The 18,631-nt window shown below is 39.7% G+C and overlaps 1 protein-coding gene across 1 annotated transcript in view; it reads right to left on the bottom strand.

The window, feature by feature from the left end:
• The window catches only part of LOC137173254 (contactin-associated protein-like 2), a 62,339-nt gene that overhangs the window by 23,048 nt on the left and 20,660 nt on the right, over nt 1-18,631 (bottom strand). The window contains exons 4-7 of the mRNA XM_067577980.1: nt 15,264-15,482; nt 9,793-10,029; nt 4,717-4,950; nt 3,433-3,566 (exon numbers count right to left, since the gene is read on the bottom strand). Coding sequence (XP_067434081.1) covers nt 3,433-3,566; nt 4,717-4,950; nt 9,793-10,029; nt 15,264-15,414 — 756 coding nt within the window. The 5' untranslated portion in view covers nt 15,415-15,482. The remainder of the gene's footprint in view (nt 1-3,432; nt 3,567-4,716; nt 4,951-9,792; nt 10,030-15,263; nt 15,483-18,631) is intronic.

The raw sequence follows: 18,631 nt of genomic DNA on the forward strand, positions 1-18,631 counted from the left end.
TCATTAGTTCTGCTGTGAGCAGTATATACGGTATATCCTAATTGTGGGAACGTGGCATCTATGGCATTCTCATGCGTATTATGATAACATTTAATGCCACATTCTTAATCCCTCGTCTTACTCAATGCCTCTCCTGCTCTTGTTGCTGCCACCTTCCAAAGCAAAATATGTACTGTTTCATGCAACTCATTAGGGTGAGGTGTAAGCAACCGTCATGGTTGCTACCCTAAAGCAAACACACTATTACTAAAAACCCTTGAGGGTATGTGAGAATACAGTAGGTGGGAGGCATGGAGAGATGGATGAATTAGATTGAATAATGTTGATTTGGTAGTGCAGCATTGGCCTTTGTAGTGAGTAGACCTGACAAGATCTCACTTGTGCATGCATGTCTGTTGGTATGCATGTCTACATCTGTTTACGCGTCGATATTAAGGGCATGTTTGTACCTTGGCTTGAAAAGAGCCCTGAGGCGGTGAGGCAACATGAAAAAGTTTTACTCATCAAAGTTATCTTCGTTAGCACACCTTCTGGCTTTACTTTTCATGCTCTATCTATAAACTTAATCTATTTTTTCTCTACAACCATCCCTAAAACTGCCCTTGCAGATTTTTTTTCCCCTTAAAAAACCAGTTAGCACATCACGCCCACTAGTGTTCCTCTTAATTCTCTTAACATTTTATGTTAAAGAGCTGAACCTATCATTCGGGGACAAAAAGATTCACAAGGTTGTTACTTAGATTATAACCTGAGCCCACAGGGAATAGCAAACTGGGGATATTCACTTGATAGGTAATAGCTCAGTCACACACTGAACATCAGTATTACTAATCTAGACACAACTAATCCGCAATCAACCAGTGGCAGACACAGTGTGTGCACATATGTATGTGTGTGTGCGTGATGAGCAAAGAATCTTACAGTTGCTCCAATTCCTTTCTCTGCCAGTAACAAGCGATGTGTTATGTTGAAGTGCTCCCACTGGGGTGATCAGCAGTTGCAGGGTGTGATTTGCTCAGAAAATGAAGGAGATTTCCATTGGATATTTCAGTTTAATTTTCTTGCTGTCAGTATTTTTCACTGAAGTGTGTGAATGTAGGTGATGAGATTCCAGTATTGATGGGGTCATTGCTCCATGTACATGCAATGAGAGAGAGAGATTTGGAGGGCTGAAGACAAATGAAGGAAAGAAGATGCGATAATTATAGGTTTGCAAGAGTATTGTTATTCATTTTGGCCAACATTTTACTTCACCTTAATGAGAGCAACAGTATTATATGTATGCATTATACGTATGCCATTACTGTATAGTGCTCGAACTTGTTTTCTAAGAGTAAAGCAAGTTGACAAACCAATTCTTTGTCAGTCATAATATACAGTACCAAGAGATTCAAGACATTTCAGCTATTTGCCTACATCCTGCACTGTTTATACCAGTCAGAGGTATATGTACGTGTGTGTATGTATAATCATATCTTAAATGTTTCATGTTACATTCATTTTTCTTTGTGTCTATATGTCCACATGTTGTAAATGTATTAATTTAAACATCCTGTAAACATGCTGTAATTTATGTAGAGTATTTCCATCCTGCATATTTATAGCAAATTTACACTTAATTTGTATAAGTTTTGGAATGATTGGTTGCATTACCATACTTCTGCATCATTTTTCATGTCTGTTTCCAATTAGGTGCCACTAAAACAATCTATTTTCTCAGCCAAATCAAATTAAATTCATGGCCTAGTTTGGTGGTGTGAGAGCAAACCTTTTTCTTGACAGTTTTTCCTTAAAAATTGAAATGATGCAGAACCGGAGTCAAATTTTTGCTTCATATTATTCCACGTGTTTGTTTAATGGGAGGGATTTAATGCATGAGGATACGACGAAAAAGATGATACCACAGATAAGATGAAACATCATAGTTGCCTGCAGGGAAATTAGGTTCTGTCAGTGTAGGAATTATGATTCATAAAGAATAAACAGCGCATGATGTTGGCAAACAGCTGATATATTGGTAACTACAAGTTCAGACAGAATTATTGACATGAAGCTCTTCACACAGCTCCTCACAGCAATTTTTGCTGGAGGTGAGTCAACAGCTCTGGTTAATGCAATTTCCTCTTCTAACTACTAGTGGGGAGCTGGGCTTAATAGTGAGTGAATCACTATCTGGATACATGAGGTTTGCATCTAAGAAATATGAATATCAAACAATCAAAAAATATAACTATCAAATATATAAATCCTATAAACACAGTAATACCTCACATAATACCTCACAGTTACAAAGCAGAAATGTAAATGTGCAGCAATCAAGCCCTGCTGTGTGATATACAAGTTGACTTAATATATACTTTACATGGGACAATACATATTGTATTGATTGCTGTATAGGTGCCATGTAACTATGACTATACTACTAAAACTATGCACCACACTTGCAATACATTCACTTAACAGATAATAAAAGTAATAAAATACAACATGGACACAATGTGTGGGTTTGTGACATGTAAGACTTTAAAAAGACTAAAGAATATGAAAGTGAGTGAATTCAGTTTTGGTTTTGGTTCACTTTTTAGTAAAAGACAATCTCTTTCTTGATAAACCATAAACTGCCCATACGAATACAATTCCAATGTGGATATAACCAGTAACTCGATTTTACAGGCAGTTGCTATCCATTTTGAGTCCTCCTTAAACTGCTGCCTGCAGCCAAATGTGAGCATTTTAGCCCAGAACAAAGTCTGTAATAGTTTAGCTGAATTCTCACTCCATCCTTGACAGCTACTGACTGAGGCTTGGCTGTATTGATCTACACTAAGCTGTTTAGCTGCACAAAATTCAAGAGCACACAGATAAACCCACACACACACAAACATGGACAAACACATGGCCACGCACAAGCACAAACATGCACAGCCTCTCTCTCTCTCTCTCTCTCTCTCTGTCTCACTCACATGCACACACTTCCTTACAAACACACACACACACACACGCAGAAATACATGCAGTCGCAATCACACAACAGCGTGCGCTCGCCTCATACAAACACACACAGATCGATGCATTCTCTCTGTTGCTATACTTAGGCTGTCTACTGGAAGTGGATTAACAGTGGCAGGGGACAAGCCGTTTCATCACAGCAGAAGACAGAACAGGACACTGCTCTCCCCTCTGACTTATTGCAAACCATCGAGCTAACACTGGCTGGGCTTGTGTGATTGTGTACTTGTGACTCAGTATGTGCGTGTGAGTGTTTTGCGTGTGCATGAAGCTGCATGGCAATCCCCTCACTCCTTGGTTGCTTGTAAGTAGCATCTTGAAATTTAATCTCAAGTCTTTCAGATTCTGAGCATCAACTAAAAGCCAAAAAAAAAAAATAACAGTGTGAGTGCTTGGATATATTTGTGTGTGTGCTGTCTGTACCTGAATGGTGATGCTTCTGTCGACACGGGACATATTGATGCTATGTGGCTGTCCGTTGGCCAGGTTACGCTGGTCCACATCTATGGCAAATGGCTCCTTCAGACCTCCCAGGTTATACCGCACCTGCAGTGAACCTGAAGACACACAGGCTGGAGGTTTGAAAACTGGTCTGGTTGTTTAAAACCTCACATTTCAGCCAAAAAACACATTTTCCCTGCTCTAAAATGTTTTAAGCATGAGCTGCCATCAATAAAAAAAATACCCAAATACATTTTTTTTAAGCAATGGCTGAAAAAACATGATTGCTGACAAGTCCATAAGTAGTTAGTGTGTAACTACATGATTGCAATTAAGACTTGCCATTTTAAAAAAAATAATTTTCTTCAACATAGCAATGTTTCTTTTTCTTAACCAAATGCAGTCTGACTGAACTGAATGCTTAAGGCCAAAATGTAGTTTTCTTTTTGAAGTGATGGTCCAAGCTGGGTGCTGGACAGTTGGGGAACCCCTGTATAATTCAGGGGACCTAGAGCTTGACAGGGCCCCGAGAACGTACCAAGGATTATAGATATTTACTGCCTCTGGGTCCTTAGTAAGCAGTTTTTAGGCAGCACCCCTGGGCAGCGTAAGCACTTTGTAGTTTTGCTTTAGTGACTGTGCACATCCGCTGCTGAAACACTAGATGGCACTGTCAAATTTTTATTAATTCTATTTCGTCAAAGCACTAAGCTGGGTGTCAGCCACTTAGTTGGAAGGATTTTTGAGAATTATATAAGTTTTCTTAACAGTATTGCAAGGACATTTAAGAGACCAGTGTGCAAGATTTAGGGTCCTCTACTGGAAGAAATGGAATGTAATATTCATAAATATGTTTTAATTAGTGTATAATCACCTGAACATAAGAACCATTGTGTTTTTGTTACCTTAAAATGAGCCCTTTATATCTACATAGGGAGCGGGTCCTCTTCCATGGAGACCGTCATGTTGCACTGCAATGTTTCTACAGTAACCCAGAATGGACAAACCAAACACTGGCTCTAGAGAGGGCCTTTCCCGCTTTTCCCAGCCACCATAGGTTCTCCTACACGCTTGAAATGGAGGGGTGAGGGTGAGGGATATTCAGTTTGTTGCAATCCGCAACCTCACTGCCAGATGCCACTAAATCCTACACACTGGTCCTTTAAAAATGTACTATGAAGCATTAGTGCGAGCAGACTCCTCACTATGATTTAACTGGACTCATGCAATGATAAACAAAAATCATTGCATGTGTGTGGTTCTTACCGTTCTGCCTTAACACCACCGCCATATAGTCCTGCGTCCTGGAGCTGACATACATCAGAATAGCTGGAGCATTGGATGTGCTGAAACTAAAGGCCACTTCCTCCTTTGTTAAATTTACATCCTGTGGTGTCAACTGGTGCGTAAGGATCTTTGTGTCCTTACTGGCTCCCGGTGTTGCTTCGGCCATAAAGTTGTACTTGATCAGTGTTCCTGCCTCAAAGAAACCCCCAACATCTGAGAAAGAAAATAATAGAAATACGATAAGAGAAATAAACACACACAGATACGGCTGTGTTCAGGAGGTGTAGCAAAGTGTGTGTTAAATTGCTGTGCTCCAGAATCTGAAACAAAACAATACATTGTTTACCAGTACATCAACAGACTTAATAGCATATTCCAGCTATTCCAGAAGGCTTATTGATTCTCCTAATCAAGTGTTGCGAAGGAGAGACCTTTTTTTTCTAGACTTCTGTTATGCTCTTTTTTGTGTTTATCTGTGTGTATGTGTGTGCATGCATAATGTCCCTGTGTCAGTTACAAAGGAGATAAAGGGCACAATGTGCATGAAATTAAAGAGAATGGTTACAGGGAAAGCACCAAGCCTAAGGTTGTGTGTGTAAATAACATGGAATATGCCTTGCCATGTTTGCCTTCCCTCGGTGGCAGCAGTGAAAATGTATAGCTATACCTCCTATGAGTGCAGAATACTAAGTGAACACATTCAAGCATCTTATTTGAAAGCTTCTCTTCATCCATCACCTCCCACTGGACACAGTACAATAAATACTTCAAGCTACATTACTTAAATTTAATAGGCTTATTACAAGAAAATGGGCAAGTTCCCTGACTTGTATTGGCGTATGGGCAAAACCTCGCTTCCATTCAGCTCCGCTACAATTTTATCCTCTATTCTGCTATGCACTGATATAGTTTCAAGCTTTAGAAGTCTTGAGAGACCCATTTTACCAATTGTTCTGTGTTAATCAGACAGTGAGCTTGTGAAGTTTTTAAATAGCCTGTTTCTCACTGTCTGCCAAGATTCATGCTGCTGGGTATTAACTGTATCAGATTTAAATCAGACAAAGTGCAGCATTTCCATCAGAGCTGTATGCTTGATTGAATTCATATTTACAAAACAATATATGAAAAACAACATAACAAGCCTCAATATTGCTGATCAAGTATGGACACAAGGCAACAAAGAAAAAAAGCCTGTGTCTTCCCTCACAGCTAAATTCACATTTATTTAATGTTGTACTTATAATGTTCAAACACATCTAAAGCAGAGAACACAGCATGGGGTATGCTGTGCATTAGTTCAAATTTCATGCTTGAAGGTTTTGGATTTGGTTGTGCCAGCTATTTGTAATTTCAGAGTTAGTTTGTGCATAAAGTATTTTATACGTTTTTAGTAACTACCAGCTAGTTCCAAACTAGCTTATTTAGATTGCACCATTACAACTTAAAAAAATGTTTTCTCAAGGCAACACTTGAGTAAAGCAATCAACTATTTAAACAAATGTTACTATGGCATTAAATGCTGTATCTTCCAAAAATTATATTTTATATATTAAACCCAGATTCATGGCAGTTCATGAAATAGTCATGAAATTTAATATATATATATAGCTTACCCTGTTAGCACCTGCTCCTGCCAATGTTACTGAGAAAAATGCATAAAACAGCTTGCAAGCTTATTCAATCTGTATCTATGGAGCTGTGTGAAAGTTAATCAGGGATTCTTTCTAAGAAATGGAACAAAACCAGCTGATGCATCATGGCAGGTGGCTGGAAATAAAGCTGCTAACGTTCGCTAGCCTGATTCACTCAACACTCAACAATTCATTAAAACTTCATAAAAACTCTGCTTTTAATCCTGCTGCTTTGGTTGTTAAACTGTCACATTCAGTCAGTCTGTCAGTCAAATTATCAGGTTTTCTCATGTTCTTCACACAAGTTCTTCACACATCAAGTCAGTGGATCCTCCAGTCCGCCCACCAGACTGACGCGGACCACTGACTGCACTGATAAAATTAAAATGAAGAAAGAAAAACAAGGATAAAATCTTGTGATTAAATGTTGAGTAATGTGGCAGTTATACTTAAAAATGAATAACAAATTATAAAAAAACATTACAGCTTCTGTGCTCCCGCGTCCCAACTGACAGAAAAAAAAAACATGGTACAGGCATGAAAGATACTTCCAATTGAAATATATTAGTTTGGAAGTCGTGCTGAGTGTCACGAAAAAAATGGAAAATTCATGTCCATGTATACAAACCTATAGATTAAATTTCGTGACTATTTCACAAACTGCTGTGAGACTGGGTTATGTAATTATTGTGTTATTATGGTGAGCTGTAATTTAAAGTCTTCTGAGTTTACATCATTTTTAAACAGCATTTTATCAAGTGTCAGGTCAGATATTCCGAAGGACCTCTTTTACACTCTTTAACATTTCTTATCAGCAAGCTACATTTAGCTTAGTCTGTTGGCTTGTAGCTTACTTAAGGTTTTATAAACATAGGTATAACTTTTATAAGTGCATTTATGGAGAAATATTTGTGTTTCACTGTTGTATCATGCAGTTTAGAATGTGAGGGGAATATTTGATTATGCAAAACGTTATTAGGTCATTGTAGTGTTATTTTTGTGAAATGTCATTTATAATCTTACCATTTTACAGCATTATTAAATGGACAGATGTGACCATATTCCATGTGACCTCTTTTACTCCTTACTCTAAACATGTTAGCAAGCTAATGGTACTTTTGTCTGTTAATTCAGTTAATGCTAGTGACACAAGAGGTCCACCTGGAAGTTAGTAGGTGTAAATGTCAAGTAACAACTTATTTCTAATTAATTCAGTGATGCATGCTATTTTGTTAACACAGTATAACTAGGCTAAGAGCTGGTGCAACTAGCCCCATTCTTGCAATCTGTTTAGCTTAAATTTAACTTAAAAAGCTAAACCTTCTTGCATTTCCCATTTTATCTTTATGCATACAAACTGTGGATTATGTGGGGTCTAAATGTAACCTGTCTCAGCCTTCTCTGCCCTGCTGAGAAAAAAGAAGAGAGACTCTGACTGGCTGCCCAGAGCCTCAGTACAGACACACACAATGGTCTGGAAGCATAAGAGGGAATGAGAAAAGTCCGCTCCGGGGCAGGGACTCTTTATGTGTGTGTGTGTTTTATGTCAGCGTGTGAGGAAATTTTGGAAAGGGAATTTGTGCAAGCATGCAAACCTCTACATGTGTGTGTTTGTGTTTGTGCGTGCGTGTGTGTCATGTATATGTATGTACATGTGCACATTGGCTCCCCGTGACCCTCAAGGGCAGAAAAGCAGAAGAATGAGAGTGTATAATAATAATACTGCAGGGTCCCCTGAGCAGTGTGTAAATATGGATACAATGGAAATGCACTTTGCAATTATGGCTGGCTTCATGCATTTTTCACTCGCTGGGAGTACAGGGAGAGAGGGGGAGATTAAAGTGAGAGAAGGGGAGAGACTCAGAAAAGAAAACACGAGAGGGGCAACTGGGAGAGGAATAAAATGGAAGAGGGTGGTAGAAAGAAAGAGGAGGGGGACAAAGATGTGGAAGAAAAGAACATTTATAGAGGACAGAGTGAAAAAAAGGAGGAATAGAAGAGGTTGGACAGAGGGAGATAATTGCAAAACAAAGAAGACAAGGACTGGAAGCAGAGTTGAAAGAAAAGGAAGAAAGGAAGAGAAAGAGGAAAGTCATGTCATGCACAAAAACAGACAGACACAAGGGTGTGCTCTCTCCCTTTTTTTTGCCTCTTTCTGACACATACACACACACACACACACAAACACACATGCACGCGCACACACACACACGCTAATCTCTATTCTCTAAATCCTGAAATGCCTGATTGGTTATCACAGAATTCAGAGGAGGTTTTTTATGTCTTACACTAGCATATCACCACACGCTGTCACCCTCTTTCCTGCCACACACACACACACACACACGCACGCACAGGCACACTGCTTTTCTGTCATCTTGTCACCCCCCTGCCAAGAGCACGGGGGGAAAAACACTATTCGGCTTTGGGAAACAAATTAATTCACGTGTCGGGGATCAACTCTCTGACTGGGAGCTAGCATAAAGCCTCTGACAGCACTGCCACTCTTCTCCCCAGAGCATTTTATGAAAACTTGTTTTGGGAAGTCGAACTTTAATGCTGCATCCAATTAATCCCTGTGAAACAAACATGACGTTTTAGCTCATGCTACAGTGCAAAAGTGGAGCTACAGTGTGACATTTCTCGTCTCTGAACTTCAAAAATTGTAGAGCTACAACCTCCGCTTAGTGAAGTGACTTGCATTTTGTTTTTTACTTTGATCTCTCAGCTCTGCAGCTGCACAATTTTAGTATTCAGTGAGTGCACTCTAAAGTCAGGGAGAATTCACTCTCAATCAATGCCCTTTATCATAAGCCCAAACACTTTCAACACCGACAGCTCCAAACTGAATAGGAAGTGAGGACAATCAAAGCACGCAGCAAAAATCACAGTGGGTCGTCAGGCAATGAAACTCATTGAAACATAACTACTCCAGCAGTAATCCTGGCACTATTTGACTCTGGCATTGTGAACTAAAGAGGGACTGTGCCAATGATAACGTTCTTTCACAAAGATGCCCATAAAAGTCATTAGAAAAGTATTTGCTGAGAGATAATGACTCAGTATGTCATCCTAAAATTCGGAGCAGAAAGGTAGTTTGTTAGATTTGCGAAGGGGAATAAAGGAAAGAAAGCTATTAAAATATTCAGTCATCTGCTGCTACTATAAGACACTTCAGGGAATTGCAAAAAAATCCTGCAGTGCTAGCAAAAGGCAAACAAAGTTGGATTTCAAAATAACACTTGAAGGCCTACTGGGGTGATTGATTTGTCTCACAGTTGAAGTTTTGAAGGTGAAGAACAGTGTGACTGATCAAACATCCTTTGAATCAGGGTGTCCACTTTTAGTGGCATTCATAATCCCATGATCTACCTATTCAATTAGAGACTGAAATCGTCTTTTTTTACTATAATATGCCTCTCACCTCTGGTGCAGAATGGGCCGTCATAGGCGGTGGCGGTGCAGTCACACAAGTACCCGTTGTACCTCTCCACACACTTTCCTCCGTTGCGGCAGTACATCCCATAACTTGTACAGTGACCTTGGCAACCGGGCTTGACCCCAGGCGTGACCTTGGCTCTCTCTTCCAGGTCGAGGGTGATGCCATTCATCCGTAGGGCCCGGATACAGCCCAGGAACCCCCTCTGGCCACCAGCAGCACCTGAGGAGCGAGGGAGAGGAGTGAAGGTGGCGTCGATATAGTGAGAATATGTAGCATTGGGGAGTAAGTGAGATAGGTAAGAAAACAAATAAAGAGACGAAAGGGAGGACAAAACGGAAGTCAGGGTCACAAAAGTCATTCTGAATGCAAGAGGCTCTGCTTTAATCTCTTTTAGAAACGTTAATATCCTAACGCCTGGAGGAAGACACTGATGTCACGTTAATTGTTCCGACTGTGACGCCGTTCTTCAAACAACCTTCAACTCATTTGATTTCTTCACTAATTAGAACAGCCTAATGAGCACTATGTCTTAATGAACATCTCACAAGCACATGCACACGTAGAAGAATGCAGGCATGAACGTAAACTACATGGCAAACATCACACACAGCCTTCTTGATTTGAACAAGTCAATATAAGCATTAATGCTTAGCCTTGGGGTGTCGATAGCCATTCCTCTAAAGTGCTTCCATTGTCATTCTGGCTTTGCACCATTACAGTCTAACTACCCATTAACTTGGACAGAGTAGGGGCGTTAAATAGATTAATGTGCACCCAAATGACTATAGCAATAAACACACTCATAAACATACACCCACAGGTATAGATTCAAACATTCAGGAGCAGAAACACAAAACACAGTTACACTGTACGGATACAGTAAACACACAACAACATGCGCATGCACATGCACCCTATCATTAACGAGAGCCAGGGGGCATTTTAGTTATTAAAATCTCTCAATGGCATCCTTTAGATTACAGAGAAGTGTCCATTCAAGACTTTAACACACACACACACACACACACACACACACATTCAGAAATACACACAGTGTTGTGTTTCCATTACTTCAGAGGACATTACATTGACTTACATTTATTTCCTGGAGACTTATCCTAACCTTTACCATAACTACTACTTGCCTAACCCTTACCATAACCTGAACATGACCCTAAACTAAACTTACCTTAAGTTGAAATCAACCCTAAAATGAATGATTTACATTAAGAGGACTTGCTTTTTGTCCCCATAAAGGCGGCAAGTCCCATCAACATGAGGAATACCACACACACACACACACACACACACACACACACACACACACACACACACACAAAAAAAAAAACACACACCTGCTAACTTAGCCACACAGGGATAACACTCATATAATAAGATCACTAATACATGTAATTTGATTTTATCCAGCCAATACATTATTCACATATCAGGATGCAGCTGGGCTTTCGCTTGCTTTCTCCACTTTCCAATCCCACAACGGATTAGACTTTTAGTACACCTGTTAATTAATCTATTTTGTACCGCTGATTGGCTGGAGGTTTCTGCCACCTGTTTACTCAGGTCTAAATCAGTCTCTGATTAAACGGACAGCAGGCTCTGAGGCCTGCGGAGACTGCAGCGGACACGTACACAGGTACACACAGGTGTGTTCAGATTCTGTATTAATCATAAATTATAGGCAACAGAGCCTGACTGATACTGACTGCAATCAATATTAACTTTCACTATATATATTGTTATTGGTGAATATGGTGTCATATATGCAAAAACAAAATGCTTTATATAATATTTTGAAGGATACATTTTTATTTAAGTTACTGTCTTCTTTGATTATTAAGCTTATTCTTCAATTGTAAAATATTTTTTGTTGCAATCAAATTTGGGGGCTCAAAAATCTTAATGTTGTATGTTTAGTGGCTTTATAAATGTCAATATCAGTATCGGTCTTAAAAATCAAGAATCGGTCAGGCTCTAGCATGTACACACACACACATACACACACAAACAAAAAGACACAAAACAGCACAACCACACATTACTGCATAGAAAAACAAACACACATGCAGCATGTGTAGGCACTCATTTATTTATGTGTGACTCTAGGGTATGTCACCCTGTAATGATGTGCTAATGAGGAAACATGTTATATTCATTAGGATTCAAATAAACACACACACACACACAACATGCAACAGGCAAATTCCCAATTAAAAGAGAGGACCAGTCTACAGTTAAGTGTCAAGCTTTAAAATTGATATAACCTTTTTGACCTTCACCATGTGTGTGGATATGTTGGTATGTAATCTACATTTCTGAGTAATGATGAGCTGGTAATGATGCACTTAAATACTGTAAAAAGTCAATAGACACACAGTAAGCATGTATATATGTGTTGCAGATACAACACCCTAATTTTTTTTTTTTTTTTTTTACTAATATGCTGCACAGCTGTTCAACCATTACCATCGTATAACAGAATGATGGTACTATGTCCTATTTGGTCTTTTTGCTGAATAAATCACCACAAGAGTGTGTATTCACTCCATGTTTATATGGGGTGCTCTTAAGGATGCCATTTGTATTGGTTTAAGATGGGTATTTTTGATTCACATGGTCTAAATGCCATTTCAAAAGCCTTTCTAACCCACTGGCATTTTCCAGGGGGGAGATATTATCATAGAAATCCCATTTTACCAGCCCAGTGCTTCATATCTGTTGGTTCACAGCAATGTTATCTCACTTAAAGGGGCATAATGGGCTTACTTCTGATGGATCCTTGCATGAAAAATGTACTTGTGTACTGAAATAAGTCTGAGTCTACAGTAATTGCTCACACCTATGTGTGAATGTGTAGAATGAATCAAAAAAAGGAGCGGTACGAGGACATGAGCGGTTACCTTTCAGAATATTAATCCTGGCTACCGTTAACTCACCGCTGGTGTTGGAGTTGCAACTGAATAAGATGCGACAAAATACACTCCCTATTTGAACCGTAGGTGAGATCTGTGCGTGTGTGTTGGCATGTACTGTGAAAAATGAAGTTGTCGTCTCTGAATCAGTGTCACAGAGACATTTCATTATACTCATTAAATGTTACCTACTGTCTTGGCAGGTGAGCGAGGCTGGTTTCCCTGTGACAGGTGTCGTACACATGCAGTGAGTAGCAACAAGCAAGATGTCGATCCATTTAGACAGAGGCGAGAAAAAGAAAAAAAAAAAGAAAGTAGAAAAAGAAAGACAAAACATCCAACCATAAGAGAATTGAGCAATAACATGCAAAATCATAAAAAAAAAGCGTGATAGTGAGCATCAATCGAGAGGGAAATCAAAAGAACAGATGGCGGCATTAAATGAATAAAATGTGGCAAAGATTTATATGCATGTATGAAGTGAATTGGAGAGCTAAAAGTTAACAGTGTGAAGTAAATGACAGCAGGCTGATGGTATAACATTTACTCTCAAGGCCATTAGAGCAAATGAGCCACTGTGCAGTAAACACTAAAGCAATCAAATACTTGATGAGGAGCATATTGATTGAGAAAGCGAGAAGGAGATGATACAGAGACGGATATCAGAATGGTGTGTTTATGTGAAATGATGCCTAGTGTGTTTTCCTTTTTTTCCCTCTTCCATCAAATATTGCAAAACAAAGATGGCTGCAGCAGAATTCTAAGTTGTATTTAGTTTAGGTTTTTGATTTGCATTTTTTTTTTCCTAGCAGCCAAATCAATATTAATCAGAGACAACGTGTGAAGTGGCAAAAGACATTCTATTACCCGGAAGAATAGAGACGATGTCAGACAAAATCTTGATGCCAGTTTAGCTGCAGTGCTCTCCTCTCTCTTTCCAAATCTCTGGATCAAACACAAAACGATCTCTATCTTTTTTTGGATGTCAGAAGCCAAATCTAAACCACTTCCCTTTAGTTGTTGGGTCACTTCCTGTGTGCCACACTGTAACTTCCCAAAAGCAATCCTCAAATGAGGATTAACCAGGGATTAGAGATCAGATATGAGAAATATGAGAAAGATTCTGTCCCCTTGGTGGCTGTTGTTACATACAAGTCTTCCCCTGCTTTCTCTCTATCTGACAAAGAGCAGGCCTGAGCCTCCTGTTTTCCTTCGACAGGAAAATAAGTCAGGATATAGGCATGCAAATGAGGCGGCCGGGGCCCTATCTAGCAGCCATTACCTTCCCGGTTTCATAGCCGCGAGTCGCACAATGACAAAACCTTTCTCACCCTTTTCCATTTCACTAAATGAAAGTACAAATACACTGAGAGGCAAATTGGGACATGATAAGGTGAGGATGTTTCAGCAGCGTTTGAATCAGCAAAAGTGATGAGACAATGAAATTATATTACAAACGGGGATCGGGGGGGGGGGGGGTTAAGGCTATCACATCGAGATGCCTGATTGGAATTTGGAACAATCTCCTTTGGGCAGAACTTTTTTCTACGAGATAGTAGGAGCTCTGTGATCCGCCTCAGCACTTTTCCCTCCATCCGCAAATCCCTAAAACTATTTTAGCCCGGGAGTTTGGTTTATAGACTATTGACAGCTCAGCACAAAAGATAGTGTGAGACAGAGAAGTGAAAGCATAGGGAGAAAAAAGCCAAGATCTTCTGCCATTTGTACTCCTGATGAGGTTGACAGACATTGTGTGGAGAGGTAGACTGCGCCATAAGGACCACAGCAGAGCTCTTTAACAAAATGTAAGCATAATAAGCATGATAATAAGGCCTAATAGGAGGGGAGTCAGTGGGCTGATATCCTTTTTGTGCAATAATAGTTTTTTAATCTAAAGAAAAATAAATGCTGAGTCAAAGTATTCATGTGTCAAAGAAACGACCTCACTAAGTGAATTTAGTGAGTTTTAGTCACACACCCTCACAGCCGGCACAGAGGCTTAGCAAACTACTAATTTAACTTTATTAAAACATCCTCTCACTTACCGAGGACGTGCGTGTGTCCACATATGTGCATATTATTAAATGTGAAACTCCTGTGTGAGTGTGTGTGCTGGATTAAATTTAAGTTAATTAGCAGTGGCTGTGGCTAAGCTGGACCGAAGCCTCTTAAGAGAGAACACAGACTGATGTCTACTAAAGGCTGGTACATCTTTAACTTGTGAAACAATCCTACGTCCTCGCGGCAGATGTCTGTATCTGAGGGTGGCGTTACTGGGAATACTGACAGTACAGAAAGATTTTTAATTAACAATTCAATCCAATAACATGGATGATGTGTACTTAGACGCTTGCTTTCCACACATAAGCGCTCATAATTATGGTGTGTTTGCCTTTGAGTGTCCCTTATACACAAAGCGGATTTAAATGGTCAAATTGCAATCAAATGTGTGTATGTGAGTCATTCTTACACATAAGGATTAATTGTTTGTATAGAGTGGAAGGGTGTGTGTCTGTGACTTACCCACATAGAGCTGGCTGAACAGCTCTAGCCGTGTGTGCCCCTGTGCAGGGGCAAGCTGAGATGCCCGATAGGTCTGATCCAACTGAAGGACGGCCTCTTTAACACTCCGCTCGGCCATCACGCGGTGCCACTGGTCATCATTGAGGGGCATGGCCGAATGCACTGTTAACTCCACAGGTCCGTTTCCGACATCGAAGGAGAAGGAGACAACTTTAGGAGCTGCAGGGAGAGTGTGAGGGAAAGAGAGAAATCTTAGTCAAAGTCATTTCTAAAACCACATGAAACGCATAACTCCCTGTTCTGTCATAGTCCACTCTACAGGTAAATATGCGTTCAATTTCTAATCTAATGGCTCATTTATTTCGAGTCCATTCATTTGGCTTGTATAGATTTCAGCTTTGCAATACACGACTGCTCACAGCTCTGGACAGGACTAATCTCACAGGCAGTCGATACAAGCCAGGAACTGTTGGTTTTGCATGACATAATATTATATTGCAGCAACTGCGGCACTCCGGCTGTTTCCGTGTGTTTTTAGTGTTCTTAAACTAGAGTTTTGTTGGAAAGAAGAAAAGGCAGAGAGGTGGAGAGGGAACAGAGAAAGAGTTAAAGATAAATGACAGAGAGAGTGTGTAAATGAGCAGGAGAGAGATGGAAAGGCAGACAGAAAAATGAAACTGTGCCATACAGTCTTGTTTTTCTGCATTATTAATTTGTGTGCATGTGTGTTATGGGGAATTATTAGCATGTTGAAATGCTAATACACTTTAGTGTTTCCCCGTAGTTCAGTTACCTAATATTGCAACAGACCAACAGGGGGCACTGTTATACCTTTTATGACCAGGATAGATTAAACACCAATGTTTCATTGATATTTCTGAATTACTGTGTGTGTGTGTGTGTGTGTGTGTGTGTGTGTGTGTGTGTTTGAGCCTACCACCTGTCCACTCCAGATGTTTTTGCTACTGCAAAGGCGAGGTCACTGTCTGATGCCTTTTAACCTCTCTGTAGGGAACAGTGATCAATCTATGTGTAGGCATGTCATAAAAGAAAAGGAGTTGGGAAAATAGACAGAGAAGGTTTGCATGTGTTGTGTGTGTTCAATTATCTCTTACGTTACCTCACCTTGATACAGTCAGATACGTTATCTCCACAAGTCTAAATATGTTACTGTTTAAATGATTAAAAACAAATAAAAGCCGAATGACAGGTCTCTCCTCTGTCTTAAAAGACACTGCTGATTTACATTCATAGTTTTAGTTGTAGTCAATGCCTCTGACTAAACATTGTGTTTGTAAGAGAGATGTTCAATGAATACTTGTTGCTGTAAAATGTCAATGGAATCCTTTTGCCTTGAACTATAAAGGGAATGAAGCAACAGTGAGGAAACAACGAGGAAATGATTTTTCCAGCTGGAAAGATGATTTACAATCATCAAATTAAAACCCGATTTGACTCTTTTCTCAATGTCTGACCCTACTGCGAGACCGCTGAATAAAAGATGTATATTCTGGGTGGTGCCATATGGAGGTTATTGGCACCAGTGTGCTGCAGTCATAGAAATGATAAATAACCACTTCATGGCGCTATATGTTGCTGGTTCATTATGGCTTCATTAGGCTCAGATATTAGAGTGGATACTTTTATGTAGTAGTCGATGGGGAAATTAACTTTCTTTTTTCCCCTTTTGCCTAATCAATATGCCTGGTCTTTTTCTCCTTTTCATATCGCTTTCATCTAATTATCTTTTTTCATTTCCATTCTTTCACCTCTCGCATCCCTTCTACAGTATCTACAGTACACCCAGTGCCTCACTTTCTTTACTAACTTCTCTCATGTTTGAATTCTTTGTTTGCTTGTCCTTTCATTTCTTTCCTCCTTTTATCCACCCACCATCCCTTGAGTCCATTACCCATTTCCTGTGCATTCCTTCCTTTATTCTTCCATTTGTTTCTTCATTTACTGCTTGCTTGCATTCACTCACCCATCCCCTATCAATCAGCTTGTCATTGTGCCCTCCCTCCCATCATTCCTTCCTCCTTTACTTTCTTCCTTGATTCCTTTCTTGTAGACATTATATCATTAGACGAGATGCAAAGACACCAGAAATCTCACGGATGTGCTGAGTGCATTAACCTATAAGATAAATCTAAAAAAGCGCTTAAACATTCAACTACCCACAATACATCACACAGACAAACACAGACACACATAGGATAAGACCTCTGACAGGCTTTAGTACACTGAATTAATGATGTCTGTATGCAAAGTGCAGGTCTGCAGGGCAGGGAGGAGTGACATCAGTTATTCTAAATGCTGAAAGAAAGCCAAACATATATCAGAGTACTGCACTAGCAACAAAGTTACAGCAATGCTGCTATAGCGGCACTGAACAGTGTGGGTGTGTGCGTTTGATTATTTGTGTGTTGTTTTAGCAGCTCTGTAAAGCAAGACGGATGTCCTACAACTTTCTTTTTTATACTCTGCCCACAGGCAGGAATGAAAACTAAAGCGCCCTCAGAGCACAAAGCTCGCCTCATCTATTTGCATAGCCGTGATGGATGTCATAAGTGTTAATGTGTGTGTGAATGTAATTTTCTGTTTGTGCATATACTTGCAATGTTGGCCCAGAGAAATCCCAGCAGAGCTTTTTATTTTTGTTATTTGTTTTTCTATTAATCTTTTAATATGGAGGCTGAAAGAGCCGAGCTCTAAATTATGTGTCAGCACAGCACCAAAAAAACAATGATAAATAGTGATAGAGATTGTGTATGTCTCTGTGATAGGGATCACTGCATGTGTGGGTGTACATATGTATGCGTGTTTGTCTACAGTGAAGCTCTATTTGGCTGCTCTTCATCTATTTTCGGATGGCTGGCAGTGTATTATCTCTTCGATCCCTTTTCTGTTATACTTGCTAATTCTTTGTTGTCTGTCTCATTCGCTTTGTTAGCCTTTTGCTCTGTGCTTTTCACTCCCTGGACGACTGGAACACAGTCTGGAACCTTTCAGGAGGGAAAGTCTATTTAAGCTCAGCCAAACTCTTGACTGTCACAGCAAACCTGCTGCTGTAGAGGCTGAAACATGATTTAAAGCAACTTCTAAAAAAGGCAAAGCATCTTTGTAACAGAGCAACTCTTCAAATATAACTTTTTTATGCTTATCAGCTAAACTTTCTCAGTGTGTACAGATATAGAGGTAAAGATGAACTTTTGACAGTTTTCTGAAGAAGAGTCTATATAAAAGTCTTAGTAGTGGCTGGTTGCTTTTTTCTTTAGTAGATAAGCAGATATTGCTTCAACAATTCAGAAACACCTGACAGCATTAAAAAGCTGGAGCTGCATAAATGACTGCTAAACTTCACATGT

Source organism: Thunnus thynnus, chromosome 21, assembly GCF_963924715.1.
Source record: "Thunnus thynnus chromosome 21, fThuThy2.1, whole genome shotgun sequence".
In the NCBI taxonomy this organism is placed as follows: Eukaryota; Metazoa; Chordata; class Actinopteri; order Scombriformes; family Scombridae; genus Thunnus; species Thunnus thynnus.